This window comes from Mugil cephalus, chromosome 1, assembly GCF_022458985.1.
Source record: "Mugil cephalus isolate CIBA_MC_2020 chromosome 1, CIBA_Mcephalus_1.1, whole genome shotgun sequence".
NCBI lineage: Eukaryota > Metazoa > Chordata > Actinopteri > Mugiliformes > Mugilidae > Mugil > Mugil cephalus.
This window is the reverse complement of record NC_061770.1, coordinates 19,267,831-19,288,662: the sequence shown is the minus strand read 5'-3', so window position 1 is coordinate 19,288,662 and position 20,832 is coordinate 19,267,831. Positions and strand designations below refer to the sequence as shown.

General features: G+C 41.9%; 1 protein-coding gene across 1 annotated transcript; it reads left to right on the top strand.

Annotated features, from left to right (window-relative positions):
• Positions 1-4,500: 4,500 nt before the first annotated feature.
• edn3b (endothelin 3b) lies at positions 4,501-13,799 on the top strand. The gene is made up of 4 exons (XM_047571510.1): positions 4,501-5,050; positions 5,145-5,352; positions 8,747-8,905; positions 9,603-13,799. The coding sequence occupies exons 1-4, from the start codon at positions 4,981-4,983 to the stop codon at positions 9,655-9,657; spliced, it is 492 nt and encodes a 163-aa protein (XP_047427466.1). The 5' UTR covers positions 4,501-4,980; the 3' UTR covers positions 9,658-13,799.
• The last annotated feature ends 7,033 nt before the right edge of the window (positions 13,800-20,832 follow it).

Sequence of the window (20,832 nt, the reverse complement as noted above, 5' to 3'; positions counted from 1 at the left end):
ACCTGTGGTCATAATGTTGTGGCTGAGCGGTGTGCGGAGAACTACTATCCACCAGTTCGTCATATTCATTTCGACGGGCTTACCTATCTGCAGCCTCTGAGATGTTAATACCACTCGCTTATTGTTTCTCTGCTTCTTACCTTAGTAGCACCGCAGCCCTCCGGGGGTAATGGCCGCGCAAATCCCCGTGCCTCGCACACAAAAAGTGTTTTCTCACAAAACACGAGAGGAGGCCAAGAATAACAGGACAAAGCGGTAGCTGGAGCCCGTCTGAAATGAATTGCATTCCCTTATGTCTACCAGTACAGGCTACGGTGTGTGTCGTAGAGTTTTTCTGACGAGGAGAGCGAATGTGTAGTACATGTGTTAGAATGTCGAATAGTGTCTCCGATTTTTTTTGAGCCAAAGTGAGAAATACGTACGATTGTGCAGGATTTCAGCAGTCGGGCGCATACAAGAAACCGCTTTTTGAGGAAACTTACTCAGTCCAGCATGGATTTTTCAACTTTTAATGAACTTTTGTATTGTGTAATGCAGGAGGCGTTAAGTGACAGAGACTTAATTATACGAGGCGCGCAGTTCACTCCCTAAATCCAGTTTATTGCTTTGATTGCACCATGCTCATATACTGTTGAGTATCTGCTCAGATTCAATAACCAGCAGTGGTCATGTGAACTCACATTGCAACATCGGATGGAGAGACCAGGTTGCAAGAGGTCCCTGGATCCCCAGAGAAGACTCCAGAATGATACAGCGAAGGCACGCACACATCGTGCGACCGCACACAATCAACTTTCTGATAGCTTTCTGTCTCCATAACTCTGGTCAGGAGAAAGAAAACAGAATATGGTCTTAATTTATCTGGAATTCTCTCCGTTTCCCAGCTTGGGGATGGTGCCAGAGAATTGAGGTATGGCACAAAACCTTAGCCTTGGGGAATTTGGGAAGGAACCAGAGGGCATTTATGAGCCAGACAGATTAAGGTTGCTTCTGCAGATAAGTGCAAATCCAGGACACTTACTGTTTGTAATCGCGAGAGCGAGAAGGTAATCAGTTTGGGAGACGTTAGACGATCACGGCTACACACCCAAATGAAACCTCAAAAAATTCTGTCAAAACATTAGTGGTTACATGTATGTTTCTTGTTTTTTCCTGTTTGCTTGAGGAACCTCTGCTTACGCTGCCATCTGTCCTACATCGGATAGTTCACCTTCACAGAGATATTTCTACCTATAACAAAGATACAGTGTGCCCGGGGAAGATATTAAAGAAAACGCGGAAACATTAACAGGTTTCCTCTTGTTCCAGGCTGCTTTGGCAGTCGGGTGTTTGAAAGCAACGATCGCGCCAGGAGACAACACAGGCTGAACGGAAACTGGAGCTGGAGGCTCAGTGAGCTAAGTTTATTTTCACGAGAATGATCTGAGCACGGCGGCTGTAGGTGTTACCCCCACCCACTAGTGAGGTCTGATGGTTTTCTTTGTGGGTTTTTCACATGTGTGACTGTTTGTTTTTTTTCTTGTTTTTTCTCTCCCCCGTCTATATCGATCACATTCCAACACTGCACTTGTTACCTGAGCAAACACCAGTACCAACGCTTTATTGATTTGCGTTCGTAAATAATTTCATGTCATTAATAATTTACTTTATTTGAACCTGCAGCCTATTGTATGCTTCCTCTCGTCTTTTGTTTAAACTGAGACAGTTCATTCAAACCACTAACTAATATGGCTTTTTTTTTTTTTGGTTGGATCAACTTATATGATCCTACATGCATTTAACCGATCCATTCATACACATAGGGAGCAAACTCAGAACACATGCGACTCAGACCACCTCCAATCTTGGTTAGAGATGAAATCTCTCAAATTTGAGTGCGTCTTGGGCGGTATTCACACCTGTCTTCTAGATAATGGGACCACCCAGATCGGATTTTAATACAAGGTCTGAACGGGCCCTTGGTGCAGTGGGCTGCCACTTGTCCGGCCCCCCACAGGTAGCAGTTTCAGGGATTACTTAGTGTCATGACAGTCATGGGGATTTGAACCAGTGACCCTCTGACCCCATGTCTGCTTCTGGAACCACTTGTTGCTTGTTCTTCTCTGGATTGTTGTGCTTTTTTTTTTTTATTGTTCCCATCATTGATTATCATTAATATTACTGATTATATTTTGTGCGTGTTTATGCAGTAGTTAAAAAACTGGTGTTCTTGAAACTCATAAAGTTTGAAAATTAACTAATTTTAACTAATTTCAGCCTTCAGAAATACACAATACCATGTATAACATTATGACCACTGACAAGAGAAGTGTGTAACGTTGACCATCACTGTTCTGCTGGAAAACCTGGTCCTGGCATTTGCGTGGATGTTACTAAGACATATACCACCCACCTAGACCAGACCAGACCAGACACCCCCACCCGATATCAGTGATAATCCTTGATGGCCATCCCCAGCAGGATGCAGCCTGACACAGGACACCCTCAGAAGGCCCATGTCCATTCTCTGATGAGTCCGAACTGTTTTGGAGGCACATGGGACCCTAACCCTATGCCTGACTGGTGCGCACATGCGCTCAAAAACAGAATTAAACGATTTTTTTCCTTCACGTTTTTAAAGATAGAATCAAAATTGAACTGTCTAACAATCTGATCACCTCCGGCTCCAAGCCTTCATAGTTTCTTGAACACCCCCAAACTCTGAGCCAGCAGCAGGGTAAGGTGTCATCCTCGCTGAAATCTGACTGGCGGGTGCAAATCCATCACTGGCTGCTTGACATATATCTCATGTTCACCTCTACTTCTTCTTCTTCTGGTGAAGCTGAATTTCACTGAGGTTGCGTGACTGACTGGATCAGTCAACAACATTCTTCTGAGAACCGATAAAACATCTTGGTTGCTTTGGCTCCCCGCCCACATCTGACAGACGAGGTGGTATGCTGTGGATTATGAGCGGCTCTATACCTCGGACTCATACTTTCCGCCATCCATCAAACAGGAACACATGGATCTTTATCTCATTTGTCCATTATTGGTTTGTAAATTTTGAAAAGAGGATTTTTGAGAGTGATGTGTGGTGGACAGGTAGGTGGTCCATCAGTCCACACGTCCACTAAATTCTTCCAATCCATCTTGTTTGTGTAACTCCTTTAAGTGTGATGCCATTAAGGAAGGAAACGTACCTCAGCGTGTACCTTGAGTTGGCCATCCTAAAATTACAATTGGGCTTCCTGTGAAGGAAAAGAGAGAGGTAATGCTATACTACGTGCAAGGACAATAAAGTCATTCTGATTCTGATACACTCCCCCACCAGTCTCAGCCCCCACCTGGCCCCCCAATGTAAAACAACCCCAACACATGCAGCCGTAGACCAGCACACACTCCAGCTACACACAATTTACAAAAATGCACTGTTTTTTTTTCTTAAGCCAGAGAAAATTCTCTGGCAATCACAAGTCATTTACTAAAACCACAAGACCATTATGCAATTATAGAACTATATATGGTTCTGCCATATTACCATTATTTGTACGTCCTTATTTATTTTTATTTTTCTGCATATATCTGCTTTGCCATGTAAATAAGGAACACAGTTGCTAAAACCAAACACACAGACTAAAATCACTTACGGCAACTGGCTCCAATTTGTCTCCACGAAAAAAAGGTGAGGGAAAATGCTTCTGGCTTCACACATATTTATGCAAACTTGAACACTTGACTTAGCCTACGGCTCCTCCCGAAAGTCAAACTGCACATAGCTGGGTAACATCTGTGTTAGATGGAAAACTGTTGGATCGATGAATGGGTGCTCAGAGATTATGGGCATTCAGATGTTCTCGAAAAGGAATTTGGGCATTGGAGGACATTTCCCCCCTGGGTCATGCCCCCTATAAGTTTCCACTGTCAGGGCAGGAATGGCAGAAGGATATGCACAGGTCAGCCACAACATTAAAACCACTGTCAGGAGAATTGAATATCATTGGCCATCTTGTGACAATTTGGTGTTCTGCTGGGAAATGTTTGGGCCTAGCATTCATGTGGATGTTACTGAGCCATGTACCATCACTTTGATCGGACCCCACCCCATAGCAATAAGTGATGACAGCTGCCACACCCCCAAAAACGGTTTGGGAACAACTCAGAAACAAAACAAAAACAGAACATGAAAACAGCACAAGGTGTTGACCTGACCTCCAGATTCACTAGATCCCAAGATTATCAACTATCTGCAGGATGTACTGGAACAAGGCTGATCCACAGAGGACCCTCCACTCAACCCATAGGATCCAAATTCCCAAATCTGGATTGGAGATTAGTTTTGGCGTGAAGTGTGTGTATATCTACCAGTAAACTTCGGCTTTGAATAAATATTTTTTTTATAATATCAGAAAAAACCCTAATCACAAAGCCTGTTTAATAAAAAAAAAAAATGATGACAGAAGGATCAATTCTGCAACGTGACGATTGACTCCGTCAGTGCATTTGTCTTTCACATGGCACGAATCAACATGAACTGAAGCGCCGAGAGCCTCACGTTCTAGTCCAATGCTGCTGCATCTGACAGAGGGGGGTGAAGAGGGAGGCGTGGGCGTGCACCCGAGCCTCTCCAAAGCCTCGCATCTTTGATTTGGTCTTTTAGACGGCGTGGTGGCTTTACGGTGATCGCTCCTTATCGTGCTCCACAGATTTACTCCGCGACTATTATTTTTGTTTTATTTTGTTTTTTCATCAGCCCAAGGAAAACCGCAGTTTCCTTTCACTTCAGTGTCGCATATCGCAGGTAGGATTTATTTCACGAAGACGCACATGTGAGCGGCGCCGCGCGTAAATTACGCACCGAGATTTTTCACTTCCACGTCCGATCCGGACCGCATAAACTGCACACGGACATCTACCAAAGTTGACGGATTTTCACTCGACGATGGTGGGAGATTAATTTGCATACTGATCCTGCTATGATTCGTTTGGGAGCTATCTGACATGGCAAAGATACTGCCCATCCTCAAGAGAATCATGCTTCTCAAAGTACTGACATTCATTCTCTTACAAGGTACGTCTGCGACATTCATTAACGTCTCCAGGCTGTTTATTACTATTTAATGATTCCCCATTTCGTTAATACTTAGCTTCTGCCTCTCACAAAGGTGTTTTCTCGTCTCATGATTTGGTCAAATCCGAGATCAACCCTGGAGGTCTCCCAGACTCCAAGGTGTTTGGCTCCGGGGGATCCACGGGATCCCATCTGTCTGAGACCACGAAGTCCAGACAAAAGCGCTGCACCTGTTATTCCTATAAGGATAAAGAGTGCGTCTACTACTGCCACTTGGATATCATCTGGATCAACACTCCCGAGTAAGCCGCGCTCTATTAATCACTTTGAGATAGCCATAACTCTCCGGTAATCAGACAGAACTACTGCGCAAGCATCTCCGGGTTTGCGCAACAGCCCATCTCGTCCTTTTGTTGGTGGGGATAAAGGCTGGCAATTAAGACTGTTTCAAACTCAGGTTGGCATGTGGCTGGGTTTATGCAGTCACGCCTTGTAACCCTCTCCCTGAGGCGGTAGACGCAGTCACGGTTCAAGTGATGACAAGCCCAACAGAAAGCAGCTGAATGATTCGCAAATGTTGCTCTATGTCTGTTGTCTTTGTCACACTGGTATCTCCCCATCACAAGGTATGGGTCCTGGTCTGTTATGTGTGACATTGTCTGAGCGTGTGACCACCAGCTAATGACCACGCTGGTGCAGTTTAAGATCTGGGTCAACTACAACATGAAAAGGAACGAAATCAATTGCAAGAGTAAGACAGTAAAAACACGTTTGTGGCAAATGAATTAAGTGTAATGTGGATTTCTTATTTTTGTTTGGCTGCATACAGTTAATCCGTGCACACCTTTTATGTGCGTGGAAAGTTACCACCTAAAAACAATCAGATAACTTTTCAAAGAGCGGGCCATTTCGATCATCCTCATAAATCATGGGTTAGTCCACAGAGACATGACATATGAGGGAAATTCTTTAGACACTTAAAGGCAATTGGGAAGTAAATAATAATAATAATAATAATGCCATAAAAAAGCTAAATATCTCCTGTGCTCAGTGAGGAATAGGCAAATGTTTCCTTCTCCCTATGGTGGACTTAAAGAAACTGCTATATTTACAAAATATCTCTTACTGTGCCTGTACATTTACCCTAAATTAGATTTCTTTGCGGCTGCCTTGAGTCTGCTTATAGAGGTCATTTTCACTGCACACAATTTAACTCCATCAACCTGTGTCTAGGTTTGAGGCATAGAGAAACACTTAGAGTGGAAACATAATGAAGGCGCTATTATTGATAATTTTGGAGGTAATCTGTGACCGCCAGTGGAACTAGGAGCCTTCCAATGACATGCTCACCGTGACTGGTTTTGCTGGTTCCACAGGCGAGGAGGATAATGTAAGAAGTAACTTTTCTATCTGAGCTTACGCAAAGTATGTTCGACATGTGGGCAGGCCCACCGCATACGAGTAGCAATGGCTTATATTGTAATTCTCAACACCTTTTTATTTTGAGGATTGACACATTCTTACCGCATATTAAAATCCTTGGCAAGGCAGTAGGAAAGCATGCGTTCTTCTTCTGTCTTCTACTGCCAGGTTTGCTGTGGGCTGTTTCAGGTAAACAAGTCATTATGTTGCTGCTTAACGTGCTGGGACAAATTGACACATCAGTTTAAATGCAGAGCAGTAAACTCACATAAAGCTGGAAGATAAACTTGTTTCCTTTCAACTAGAACAGTGGTTCTCAACTGGTCTGGCTTCAGGACACATCATCACCCCCTTAAAGAGAAGCACATCAAAGGAAACTTTCAGCTTCTCATATTTAATTAATGAAAGGATTGTACAGTTTGAACCCGAGATAGTAGAATAGAATATCACAGTATAAAACACACACACACAAAAAATGAATATAATGATGAACCAAAATGACCAGAAAGTGGAGCGAAAACTACCAAAAGTCTTCACTTCACTAACTTTAGCTTTTTCTTCCACTTTAGTTTTTTATTAAGAGTTTTTGCCTCTATATAAATGCAAAAACAACACTAAAAAACAGGTAGGTTCAAGAACAAATAAACATGTGGGAGTTATAGCTTTGGTCTTTGTCACTGTTCAGTCTTGAATATTGTCCGTTTCATCCATTTTTCTTTGAATTGAGCTACCCGTAGTCTCAGGCGGTGCAGCTTTTTTTTTTTTTTTTTTAAACAGACGCAAGAGTGCTTTCATGCACAAACACGCAATAAAAAAAGTCCTACTACTGAGAAGTAGCTTCAAAAAGACTCAAAATATGTGGCTTTAGCCGAGAACCCGCTCACTGAATGTGTAACAATGTCCTACCAAAACTATTCAGTCACTTATTCAGGCATTAATCATAATTCTGACATGACAACATCGCAAAATTTCCCTGGTGTTTTTATGAAAAATACATGAAATCCATGTCTCGTATAATTTACATTCTTCTTCTATGGCGTGAAATGGGGGTTGTCACCGGCCACCTACCATTAAGGGGTGTGAACCGATGTTAAAGAAAGGCCTGGGGCCCAGCTGAGAGTCACTGAACTAAAAGTTCGAAGAGAAGAGAAGAGAAGAGAAGAGAAGAGAAGAGAAGAGAAGAGAAGAGAAGAGAAGAGAAGAGAAGAGAAGAGAAGCGCATCACCTCCATCCCATTGTGAAAACGTATTTTCTCCATGTGTCCCACATGTTTCTTCTTGTTGACAAGATTGGGTGAAAGGTAACTAGCGTGCATAACCGCTCCCCAAGACTACAGTTATAATTTAAATGCTTTTAGTCGAAGTCAGTGATTCAAACGTCTCTTCCACCATCAGGAAATTGCCCTCAGCTGACATCAGTGTTTAATATGCTACACTATGGAAGGAGTCTGGCTCTCCGCCGCCGCCACTACAGACAGAGACGGTTTAAGGTTAAAGGCTCGTTTTTTTTCTGAAGTGAAACAGTCAAAATCACCACAAGATCTGGCAAACCAGACACAGAAAAAGCAGCAGCAGCCTGTCAGCAGCGCTGCGGGTATCCCGTCGGATACAGGCAGCGGGCCGCCTCACACGACCTGACAAAGCTTCAAGTGAGAGCCATTTATTTGCACTGTTGATGGATTTTATAATTCAAACGTCAGAAAGTTGAAGGATTAAGGAAGTTGGTTCACACATAGGGCCAGACGGTCCTCTCACCCACTGAGACGTTTAAGAGCAGACTTTGACCCATAAGGACCTTAAAGGTCCTAAATCCACAAACAACTATTTCTTAACAAAATCTATCACAGATGGTTGAAAAGAGACGAGTGGAAAGGGAGAGAAAACAAGTGATGCCCGTCTGACAGTCCACCCAGAAATGCTGGCAGGCAGATGGGAGGATTAGACAGCGCAGTGATGACTTTGTAAATTTGATCTATGGAAGTCATATTTCAAGTTTATTTACTCCCGCCGACCTCTCCGGGAGCCTTTGATTTTCCATTACCTGTTTCCACTGGTCACTCAACTGAAAACAAATGTCCGCCATAAAATAAAGGACCTGTGGCCTGTAACCCATACCATGCAAATCTATAACAGACTGTAAAATCGTGCAAGCATGCACCATGCAACTTTTAGAAATGTTACTGGAATCTAAAAGTCATAAAAATTTAAAAAAAAAAAAAAAATCTCTTTAGATTCTTACTTGTACTGAAAACCGGCCTCTGTTTGTTCTTACCAGGCGCACCGTGCCGTATGGCATGTCCAGCTACAGAGGACCTCAGCGACGCAGACGTGCTGCTGGCGAGCAGCCGCCTGAACACGCGGGGGCAAGGGCACCGCGCTGCGTCTGCACGGAGACTGACGCAGACCACGAGTGCCACGACTTTTGTCTCTCCAGGTCAGTCTTTCCAAATCTCTCTTCTCATCAGAATCATGCCCATGGTAGGCAGGTGTCTTGGTTAAACACATTTATCTGCATATGCATGATAGTTGCAATAGTTTATATTTTCATATATGGATCTACTGGCATGGAAAAGCATCGTTTGGGAAGTAAGCATAGCTGTTTCAAGCGATTAGGTGTCCTTTTTAAATGGAAAATTAGAGTTTCAGTTTAAAATGAACCTATTTAAATTCTAAACCATTGCATGCTCACCTCTTATAAACAAAAGCTGCAGAAGTGTTGCCATGTAAAGTCTGTAAAAGCATCACTGTGTGGCTACAAACGGACAGACAAGATATCATAATGAAGTAAAAAAAAAAAAAAGATTTAGTAATTGTTTAAGATGTTACATGTAGAAAATAAAGACACACACTTGTTCAGCAGAATAAAAACTAGTAAGGAGTTAAAGAAAACATCCAACATGTTAAACCTATTACGCAGAAACAAGAAGAGTAAGACAAGCCGTGCTTTATCTGGTTTAAATATGTTTCTATTGCGTAGCACTGTCAGTGCGAGGCTCTGATGTTGCTTTTGATTTTGGCCTTTTTATTTAAAAAAAAAACAACAACTAATTTGTCTTTCTGCACTCAAATGAAACCTTATTAAGATTAATCCTTTAACATCACAGATTTAACGTGAAATGTTCTCTTCAAAGGCCTCTCCAGACTCTGCCAGCCAGGAGCGTCCACAGAGTCCCAGGCCTGGGATGACCCGCTTAACGACCCTCCATCTGTCACCCCCCGGGTGAACGGACCCCCCCCTCCTCTTCGGCCCTTCACTCTCCGTCAGACACCTTGCCTCCCCGGGTACGCACAATCAAGGAAAGAACTTTGGAGTTTATCACTGCCGACATTCCTGAGCATCATAACTTTTGGAGCAAGTTCCATCAGGCCAAGCGGTTTCAAGAACTCTTCAGCAAATTCGATACAGATCCCTGGAGGCTATCCCCCATTTTTTTGTTCCCTCCTGAACACGAGGATTACTTTCACCTCAGCATAACAGCCGGTGGCCATGCCTATGTCAAGCGCGATCTTTCTGCACCTTTTTATTCGTACCTTAAGGTGTGGACGACACTTGACTCAATCTCTTGATTCAAGCTCGTATCATTCTATCGAGGGACTACAAAATGACTTTTCAGAGAAAATGCCGAAAAGCAAAATGGAGCCATGGAGAGTGGGAGCAAGGTGGGACACTGAGGTATCATATATATATATATATATAAAAAAACAAAGCTGTCCAAAACAGAGCCACCTGTGAAATGGCGCAAACTGTATTACTGAGCTTGGGTACATAGCATCGAAATAATTCATATCGTGACGCTTCTTTCAGCAGCAATATGTCGTATTCATAGCGCTTTCACCTCACCGCCATTGACTCGACTCAACTCTGCACTTCCTGTATGACAGCTTTATCTGGAGGGAAGTCTGCAGAGAGCAATCCATTATAGCGTTTAGCCCAAAATCAGCAACTAACATCAGGTTCTTCAGCTGTTGAAAGCCATTAATTGTCTTTATCTGTAGCATGTTAATGGATAAGGCTGTAAGGCTAAATATCCTATAGTTTTAAACCAACAATTAAGTCAGTCCGTTGACTGGTATTCCCTGTGCAGTCATCGGCATCACTGTAGTCCAACACAAACAGATTAAAATGCCAAATTATAAAAACATACTCCACCAACAGACATGTGCCTTCATCACGTACCTCCTACAGGTTATCATGAGTGCACCGAACCTAGCTGCAATCAATTTGCAAATGAAATGTTCCCCAACAAATGCTGCTATTTAAGTAACATTTGTGAAGAACTGCAGTTCTCAGAGGTTTAGGAGCATCTGCAAGGTACGATACAAAATCTGTGACGCTTCAAAATTCCAGTCTTCAATGGGGGGGGGGGGTTGAACCTAGTGCCACAGGCAAGGTAGGAAAGATAAGAACTCCTTCATAATATCTCGTCTTGTAATGATGAGCCGCGACGATATGAAAAACACGGATGAATGGCAGTTTCATCCCTAAAGTGGAAGATTTTGCTGAAGAAAAAAAAAGAAGTGAATACCTGAAATTGTCTGAGAGGCACCTCAGAAGTACTCCTAATGTCGCAAGAAAAACGGCGCTACACAGACGTACTACAGGCAAGCTTTTGTGTGGCGTCTCCTCTTTTAGTTGGACATCATTACGAAAACTGTTAAATTATGCTCCAACTATGCCGTCTGCTAGAGAAAACAAAAAGAGACAGAGACAGTGTGCCTTTCCACAAAAATGGAATTTTAATATGAGGAGACGTTTTAGGACAAAACACTTATGTTTGGCCTTTCCTTTGGGCCTCGTAGTTTAAAGTGGGATTAAGGAGTTTTTCTGTATTTACAGGTTCAGGGGGGAATGTAATGCGTGCTCTTGTCATAACTGCCGTGTGTGTGTGTGTGTGTGTGTGAGAGAGAGAAAAAGGGGGAGAAAGAGGGAGGGAAGCAGAAATGGAAAGAGCATAAAAATTGAAAATGTGTGTTTATGGAAACTGTTGATCATAAATACAACGTTAGACACAATGCACAAGAATCTTGTTTACTTAAAAAAAAAAAGCTATTTTTTTGTGTGAGTAACACACGCGTTTCTGATGCGGCGAGTCATCGCAGTGTTGGAAAAGTTTTACGGAGGATACCCAAGAAAACGACAACGATCGTAACCATGGTCTCACAAATGTACAGCTACGGATTACAACAGCTGCCTTCTCACTGTGTATACTGTGTATATTATGTATGTATGACATGTATGTAGATTTAAAAATCCCATATTTTATATATTAATACACCAAGACATATGTATGGGCAATATAAAGGGAATGTGTACGCTGCAAGTCAAAAGTATGGGCACACCTTCTAATTTAATTCAGTGAGAAAGAGTGTCCAAAGATTCGACTGGTAGTGTACATGGAATTAGAGGTGGAGGATTTTTATTATTATCTGTAATAACACTTGTATTTATATATAACAGTATGTTTTCTCATTCGCCAGCTTGTAATAGCGGTTTCAGTGACTTTTTCTCTCTTTGACTTGCACCTTAAAGCATTCGACTAGAATCTATTTTGACATTATTAGAGTCTAACCTGTCATGTACTTTTCATTAAAACCTTTGAGATTACAGAAATTTGCAGGCGATGCATCGAGGAGCATTAAGCAGTGGCGTTCCTTAGTTTCCGGGGGACCCTGGGCGATCAGACCCACCCCACCCCACCCTTTGCTTTTTGTTCATACAAAAATGACACAGAGACATTCCTCTCTTTTCCTTTTGATTCCAATCATATTTGCCTGCAGTTTAAATACTTTTTGTTGAAAGTAACTCAGACTGCATGCAGCTTAAATAAGCACCCAGACTTAAGAAGACTACCGCTCTTTTTATGGGAATGTCTGAGTTTATCTGGTCTGGAGAAAATTTGTGGTTTAATACGGAGAGACAACGGAGAGGAGCTGTGTAACGGTGGAATTTTATTGTCTACGGGGTGTGTATGAGGTCAACCACAGCATTTTAACCTCCATTTACCCTAAGCTACTTGCTCAAAGCTATATACTGTTTTGAGCGGAATTTATGATCAACACTTCAGACGAACCGCTAGCGTATCAGATCATGAGCGTCTCTGGGCTACCTCTACTGTTAAACTTTATCACCCATGTGGGTCTGTTATGCAGCACAGTCATAAATTTTAAATGTCTGCCTGTAAAACAAAATTTAAATAATTTATTTTATTATTTTTTTTACCTTGCCATGAGGCAACAACTGAACAAAACATAACAAAAACTTGCACAATCCAATACAAAAGTATCGTAGAGACGTTTTGTGAAACCGAAACTAGCTGCGGTTTCAAATGATTTTCCGCTTATAATAAGTTCATTATCTTGTTATCTTGAGACAGCAAAGTCATTTTTCTTTTCATAACGGGATACCAATCTACTAATCAGCGGAAAACTAAATATTGTTCGATTTTGATCATGAACTCATTTTCTAATTTGGGAAAATGTGTTTGTGTTATGTCAAGATAAGGAGAAATAACATCCCGTTGTTACAAGAAACCAAATGTTGTTAACATGAGATTTTGAGATTTATCTGGACGGAACAGATCTCTATTATAAATAGCTCCATCTATAGTCACTTTAAAAATATATATATATATGTGTGTGTGTACATCAGTTACGTTGCTGTCATTTGCATTTCTGTCGTCAAGGCACCTCTTAAAGAATGTCAGATCAGCTGGGCCCTTTGAAACCTTAATAACACCCATCATCCTGGAATGTCACGCTAAGTCCACCCTAAATAAGCCTATCCTGGAGCCTCTGTGTAAACCTTCCCACAGTACACCCTGGGAAATATGTCCACGCAGACATCCTGACCGTGCAACGGCAGGTTCAAGGCCCCTGCTGTGGCTTACAGTTTGTTGTTTGTGTTCTGGTTGATTAAATGAAAAGACCTCACGTACCACAAGGTGAACTTTTGCTTGTTACAGACAATTGGAGCAACAACAAAGACTGCCCCCGTCACACAAGTGTATCCAGATAGAATAATACCATGTGGGTATTTTGCTTATTGTGCATACTGCTGTGGATTTGAGACATAAAACATTTAGCACTAGCATCTGCAACTATCCACTGCAGCGTATTATGCTTGGTCTGTGGTGTGTTATGCCAATTGTAAAAGACCTGATATAATATTTTCATTCTCAAAGACCTAATAACTGTTTCTAATAGTGTGTGTCTTCAGGTCATTGGTTCAGGTACCACCCCCATATTGTAAGTCTTTTTTGAAGTAAAGCTTGTTCTTAACAAAATGCAATGTAATTAGGATGCATTAAAGTCTTTTGTCCTTTCATTGGCACATAGCGAGCACCTGAGTCTTATTGCATGTTAGGTTCAAGAGAAGCATTTATACACAATGGAGTTAAATCTTAAGCCTGAGTCCTGCTACCTTTTTAACAGGGACAGAGTAAAACTACATTATTTCTTACGGTTTCACATGAATCTGCCCTTTAAATACTTCCGAAAGACCATATGTTAAAGTCAGGCTCAAAGATAGACGAAGTCTGCAGCCAGTGCACATCCCAGCTTTAATGAACCTACTGGACTGCTTTGTGTCCGAGGCAAACTTTTCAAAATGCATTTTGAAAGAAACGCACGTGTTGTTGCTCTACAGGGAGCAGACCCGAAATCAATATTCATGAGTGAGCTGCGACAAAGCTAAGGCACAATGCATTGAATGCCATATAACAATAACTTTCAGCTGCAGAACAGTTTTGGCGCAGAGCCCGTTCAGCACTAAAAATCCCCCAAATCCAATGAAAATATGCAAAATGCATTGACAATGAGAAACAGGCTCAATTTGAGTGGAATCTGACAAATGCTGGCATCTCGCGTATTATCTTTTATAACCAGACTTTGTTGCGCTGTTTGCAGTTATGATTTATTTCCTGCAAAGTTTAAAACATTTATCACAAAGTATTAAGGGTAAATTTACATCTGTTCCCGGTAAGCGGTTTAAATGAAGTCTCCCCAGCGGCTGTCCGTCCAGTTTAGAAAAGTTCAAAAGTGAACTATGGCTTATGTCTTGATACCAGTACTCATGATCTTATCTAATAAGGAATCACTCTGTGACGTCTGCAACTCTTTTCCAAACGTTAACAAGGTAGGACTGGTGGGGCTTTGAACGCTCTTTGAAAATGCATTTACATGCCGTTGGAGTGACATTTGCTGGAATAAATTGCTTGTATAAATCAATTCTGATGCACATATCAAAACATGAAACATGATATGATTGGGTTGGAAGGTACAAAGCCACTATCTCTTTGAACTTTATTCCGCTGGACTAGAATTTTTTCAATAACACTTTGGACAACCTTAAAATGGCAAAACATTTTTTTTTTTGCCTCAAACAAATTCTCATTAATAACTAAAATTGTGTTATCTTAAATCTTAAAAACAAGTCCAAGAAATTCATGAAATTAACTTATTCTATTAACGTGAGTACACAGAAAATACCTGCACAGTCTCTGAGATGGGACGTATTCACGTCTGTATTGAAACCATAAAAGCAGCCCAGATTTTGAAGTCAAAAGTACTTCAAATGATTAACATAAATTTACTAAGCTTGGCTATTGTCATACAAAAGACCCAGCAGCATACAATTCAACCTGGGCTTCCATCCCCTGCTCAAGACTGAGAGTCGATATGGGGAGTCAGCTCAAATTCACAGGCAGCATAACCAGCACTTAGTTCCAGCAGGACCATCTGCCTTGTGGACACAAGAACATATCTGGCCTGACTGTGTCCTGGCACGCTTTGAAGGAAGAGGCTTTCGAGAGAAAGAACTATGAAGAACAAATAGGTGAAAGCTGGAGATGGCAGAGTTGCTGTTATTCCAGATGCCGAGGATTTGCTGCTCAGTCACCCCTCCTACTGCTGGGCATCGGAGGACTGCAGAAAAATAGAGCAGCCAAGAACACCACTGTTGCCTCAGAGAAGACATCAAGGCGACTGTGGATCAGCAGCAGTGATCTGTGGATCACAAACGCTACCAAGACAGAAGTTGGGGACTAATGAGCCCAGGGTGGATTTGAGTTGAGGACATTGGGAGTGCGATGGCTTCCTTGTGGAGCCAAAGCTGCGAAAAATGCTAGAAGAAGAAAACACAAAATGACATGACTAAATATGTCTGCTTTGTGGATGTACTTTAATCTGGAAAATGGAGTCGGTAAGAGAGAAATTGTGCAACGTGGATGTTCAGCAAGGTGGTAGAAGGAAATCGTTTATCAGTACTACCAAAGAAAAATAGCATTAAACAGCATATAAAAAGGCTGAAACAGGGTTCTGACTCATACAGAAGTTTATGTTTATTTATTTGGATCCCCGTTAGCTGTCGCCATAGGCGACTGCCACTCTTCCAGGGGTTCATGCCGAATAAAAATACATGCAACCCATGCACTTATAAATATAAACACATATATAAACAAACATATTAAAATATAACAAGTATATAAAAAAAATGAACACATAAACAATGGTTTGTATGTTACCACAATCTATAAAAAATCTTCTATTCCTAAGTAAACACATCATGCCATCCACATACCGCCTCCAATGCAACCACCCACAATAACCATTCTATTCTACCACGTATTTACCATTTATCAGGCCATGTATTTACCATTTGTGAAGATTAGATTAGATTCAACTTTAATGTCATTACACATGCACAGGTACAGAGCAATGAAATGCAGTTTGGCAGCTAATCAGAAATAAGCAGTAAGTGCATATAGAATAAATACCGTGGAATAAATAAGCGGTACGGTACAGGTTGCTTTAATAGCATATGGACAATATTAACAGATGAAAACCTGTGTACAAGCGAGGCCATATATACAGGTGAGTGAGCAAAATATACACAATGACTGAGTTACTATGAAAGTATTGTACAGATAAAATAACATTACAATAAAGAAAATGGGCAGATAATATATTCAGCGATACAAATACAAATAAAGTGAACATTAAACATAAATAATAGGCAGTAGCTATCTAATGCTACTAAACTAGTTCAATATTCGGTACATACAACTGTGCATATGTGTCGTCGTTGCAGCACAGTGCAGTGGAAACGGCATCGTCTATGCTCCTATTGCTGTGGTAAGCAAACTGGGGTAACTGGTGTGGGTCCAGTGTGGGCGGGAAGCAGTCCTTCAGGTGTGCCAGGACCAGTTGCTCAAAGCACCTCATGATGATGGGTATGAGTGCTACAAGGCGGTAGTTGTTGAGGCACGTCGGGTTGGAGTGCTCCGGCGCTGGCACGACAGCTGTAGTTTTAAAGCGTGTTGGCACAGCTGTTTGGGTGAGGGACAAGTTGAAAATGTCCGTGAAGATCCCGGTTAGCTGCTCCACACACGCCCTGAGCGCACCTCCGGGGATGCCGTCTGGTTCAGCAGCCGTGCGTGCACTGATCCGGCTCAGCGGAGGAGAGAGTGAGGGGCTGGTGGTCCGTAGTAGTGAGTGTTGCCTTGGTGGCGGTGCCTCCGCTGTCCCTCTCAAAGCAGGCATAAAAACTGCTGAGCTCCTTCAGGAAGGAGATGTCCGTGGCTGTGGGGGTGGGGTTGCTGGATTTTTATTTGGTGATGTCCTGGATGCCTTGCCACGTGGGTATGGGATCGGAGTTGGAGAAGCGCCTTTTTAATGCATCCCCTGATCTGAAGCTGCACCTCCCTGCTTCTCTGTCGTGTTGCCGACAATGATGACGATCTCATCCATAACAGAGGAGGCACAACTGTCAATGTCCATGTGAGATCCACATGTGGCCTGAGAAGCAACACGTCCTCAAGTATAGAGTCTGTCCCCTCGATGGGTCTCACTGATGGCTTGACACGGCTGATGAGGGGTGAGGAACAAAGACAGGTGACACAGTATTAGGCAGGTGGTCATAATGTTAAGCCTGATCAGTGTATATGAACAAGTTGGAGAAGCGTGGCCGCCTCCTCAAGGTCCAAGCTCAATCAAGATGGTACACAGTGAAATGGAAAACTGTCTTGTGGTCCATAAAATATCTAAAGGTGAAATTCTTTTTGGAAATCACTGGGCTGTCGGTGCACCGTTTAATAGCTAGCAACTGTGATGTTATGGGGGTGCATAAGTGCACGTGGCATAGGTAACCTGCACATCTGTGAGGGCACAATAAATGCTAGAAATATAGGTTTCCTCCATCCAGCGATGTCTTTTTCAAAGGAGGTTTTGCTTATTCTAGCGAGACAATGCCAAACCACATTCTGCACGCATTGCAACAGCGTGACTGCGCAGTAAGAGAGTCAGGGTGCTAAACTGGCCTGCCTGCAGTACAGACCTGTCAAGCACAGAGAACATTTGGTGGGTTATGAAATGCTAAATACAGTAAAAGAGGCTCCAAAGTGTTGAGCAGCTGAAATCCTGTAATAAGCAAGAATGGAAAACGTTTTGCTTTCAGCAGACAGCAGCAATTGTTCTCCTCGGTTCAGTGTTGTTAAAATAATAGTGCAGCAAAACGGTGGCAAACTTGCCGACGGCAAAACTTTGCAGAAACACGCGGCTAGAAAAAAAAAATGAAATAAGAATAGATTGAAAAGAAATGATAAAAACACTGACTAGTTTCACTTAAACACATCAACGTTTTTCAGGCCAATAACCCCCAAACTGATGGAGAGATTCAGTAGGGACCCCCTACCTACTATATGTGTTCTATATTAAACTCAGTCTAGTGCAACTTATAAATATACATCATCATTCTGCATTTAATATTAAGCTATTCAAATAATACCCAAATATTATTATTTTTTATTTCTATTTTTTGTTCAAGTGACAAAGTGATACATTTTGTGGTTGGCTAACAGGAGCACGCTGCATGGTTAGCTTCTCTTCTGCTAATATTCTGGGATTTTACCTGAAGACGTGTAAAAGTTACTGTAAATAACGGCTGCATCATTGGTGCAACAATGACTGCGCCATCATTGCATCAATCGTACAAACTGCCGATGAAATGTGCCACCTTCAACATTTTTAACAACCCAATGAATGATATTTATCGTGGGGCCACTTTGTCTGCCAATAGCATGCGGAGCCTCAAGGCTGAAAACAAGCTGCCCCTCGTCCCTTTACTCCACACTCCGCAGTAAAAAGCACAGACGTACCCCATAGGAACATTACACTTTAAATATTTGTTGGCTTTAAGGTACTTTTAAAATAAAATGATACCAATGAACACAGTGGTCCTTACTTCTTCTTCCCAGAAAGGTCCAGATTTATGCATTTTTGTTTTGTATTAATATTTCTGATATCCAGTAGGGGGTTGTACCAGGAAGTCGACTAGCAGCTGATCACATGACAATAAGAACATCCGAGAAAACAGGCGAGGATTCCAGTCACTGCAGCAAACTAGTGGCGGTTCATCAAGTGTGTGGAAGTACTTCACTAAAGATGAAGCACATTCAGCAGAATATATAAGTCACTCCTGAAACCTAACAAATGTGCAATGCACACTCATGAGAAAAGGCATTCACTAACAGCAGCAGAGGAACGGTCCAAATCCTCTCGATGACAGTCAGCAGTCAGCAATTTTAATTAGCGCGCATGCACCAAATGAGCGGCAGCAAGTCCAAGTCGCTCGCTTGTTTTACATGCGTTGTTCATATAAGTTTTCCTCTCATGATTTCCAATACATACTCTGTAATAATATAATAGAAACCCAGTAGGTAAACAATAACTGCCGAACATCAACATCTGTAAAATCCACCCAAACATTCAGATTAAAGTTCGCAAATCACACCTATGCTGTAATAACAGATCATATTTCCTCAAATACACAAGACCTCTACAATCATCACTTCAGACGAAGAGTGGACTCACACAAATAAACAAGATGGGGAGGAAAACAAGGGTGGATTAATGCCAGAGTTGCCCCTACCAAAAGCAGAAAAATTAACAGATATCCATATAAACATCAGGTATACTGTATATCAGGTATACATGCATACATCTATATTGTATTTCATGTAGGAGCTTTTACAACGTATGCCTATCATTTAGGTTCGAACTAGAGCAGAAATGACAGTAACAGTATTCAAGGTCGAGATGATGTCAACAGTACTCTAGCAAATGTCAACTCATTATGTTAAAAGCTTTCCTCTTCTCAGCTCTTCTGCTGAGAGGGCCGACTTTGACCCTTCGTTAACCCTCCTTGACTGTCAAAAGAAGAAATATTCCCCTTTGCTCTAGGAAGCATATAAAGTACCTTTAGTTTAACCTTATACACTCTCGCAGCAGGACACCCTGTCATCACCTTATGGCACAAAAAAACAAACAAAAGTACAAAAGTGCGTCTGTTAAGCTAAGCTTTACATGTTGTACGTGTTGTACATGTTGTATGTGCAGGGAACTGTTTGCTAACAAGATTCAACCTAAAACGTTGCACGTTTAAAACTGGAAGGCTGCTCTGTTCATTCCTTTCATGATTCAATGATGGACGTGTTCTCTGTGCCAGAACGAAAAATTGCCCTAGCTTTGAAGAGGCTGCACTAAATAATAATAATAGTAATAATAATAATAATAGTAATAATAATAACAACAACCCATCGTTAATGTTCCAAGGTGTGAACTTCAGTGTTGACAGCTTCAGTTCGGCTCACTTCTGAGGGAAGCAGCTCTTTTCTCCTCGTAGCTCACCGCTGAATTACTTTCATTAGCAGCTCCCCAAGCTACTGTATCTTGATGCATTGCCAAAATGAGGGGTACAGGTATATTGCAGATCTCAGCATGACTGAGGGAAGGCCTATGATTAGAAGCAGACTGACCACAAACTGCATCCTTTGCAATATGACATAAGGAGAACATGCAATGCATCTACGAGCTTAGACTCAAACGTCGAGACCTTATAGGAAGGTAGAATAAAAATGTACCCCTGGCCTGGGGCATGAATCTGTAGAATTCTTCGCTACGAACAGTAAATCATCAAGACCTAAGTCTTTCATAACATTTGACTTCTTGTGCAGCCATGAGTCAAATATCACCCCAAGGGACAGAGGCAAACACTGGTTGGTTCAAGTGTGGAATGTGGAGTGCTCTCGTCTGAACTCTGTGACCTCATCATGCAACTGTTGCTTTGTGTTCAATATTGTAATTAACCAACAGTCGAAGCTGTAGTTTTGCGATTTGAAAAAAAGCCACATGTCCCGCAGTTTTCCATGCAGTTAAGTGAAATTAGAGGCTAACCATTCTGAAGGAAACAATTTGGAACACCATTTGACTTCAAATTAGCCACCCAGGAGATGTTTTAATATGAATATGAATGATGGGATTCTTCACAGACGCACAGCAAAGGTTTGGACCAGGGGTGCCCCATGT

Coding starts and splice junctions, on each gene's coding strand:
- edn3b (XM_047571510.1), top strand. CDS start 4,981: ATGGCAAAGATACTGCCCATCCTCAAGAGAATCATGCTTCTCAAAGTA. Junction 5,051..5,144: donor GACATTCATTCTCTTACAAG/GTACGTCTGCGA, acceptor CCTCTCACAAAG/GTGTTTTCTCGTCTCATGAT. Junction 5,353..8,746: donor ATCTGGATCAACACTCCCGA/GTAAGCCGCGCT, acceptor TGTTCTTACCAG/GCGCACCGTGCCGTATGGCA.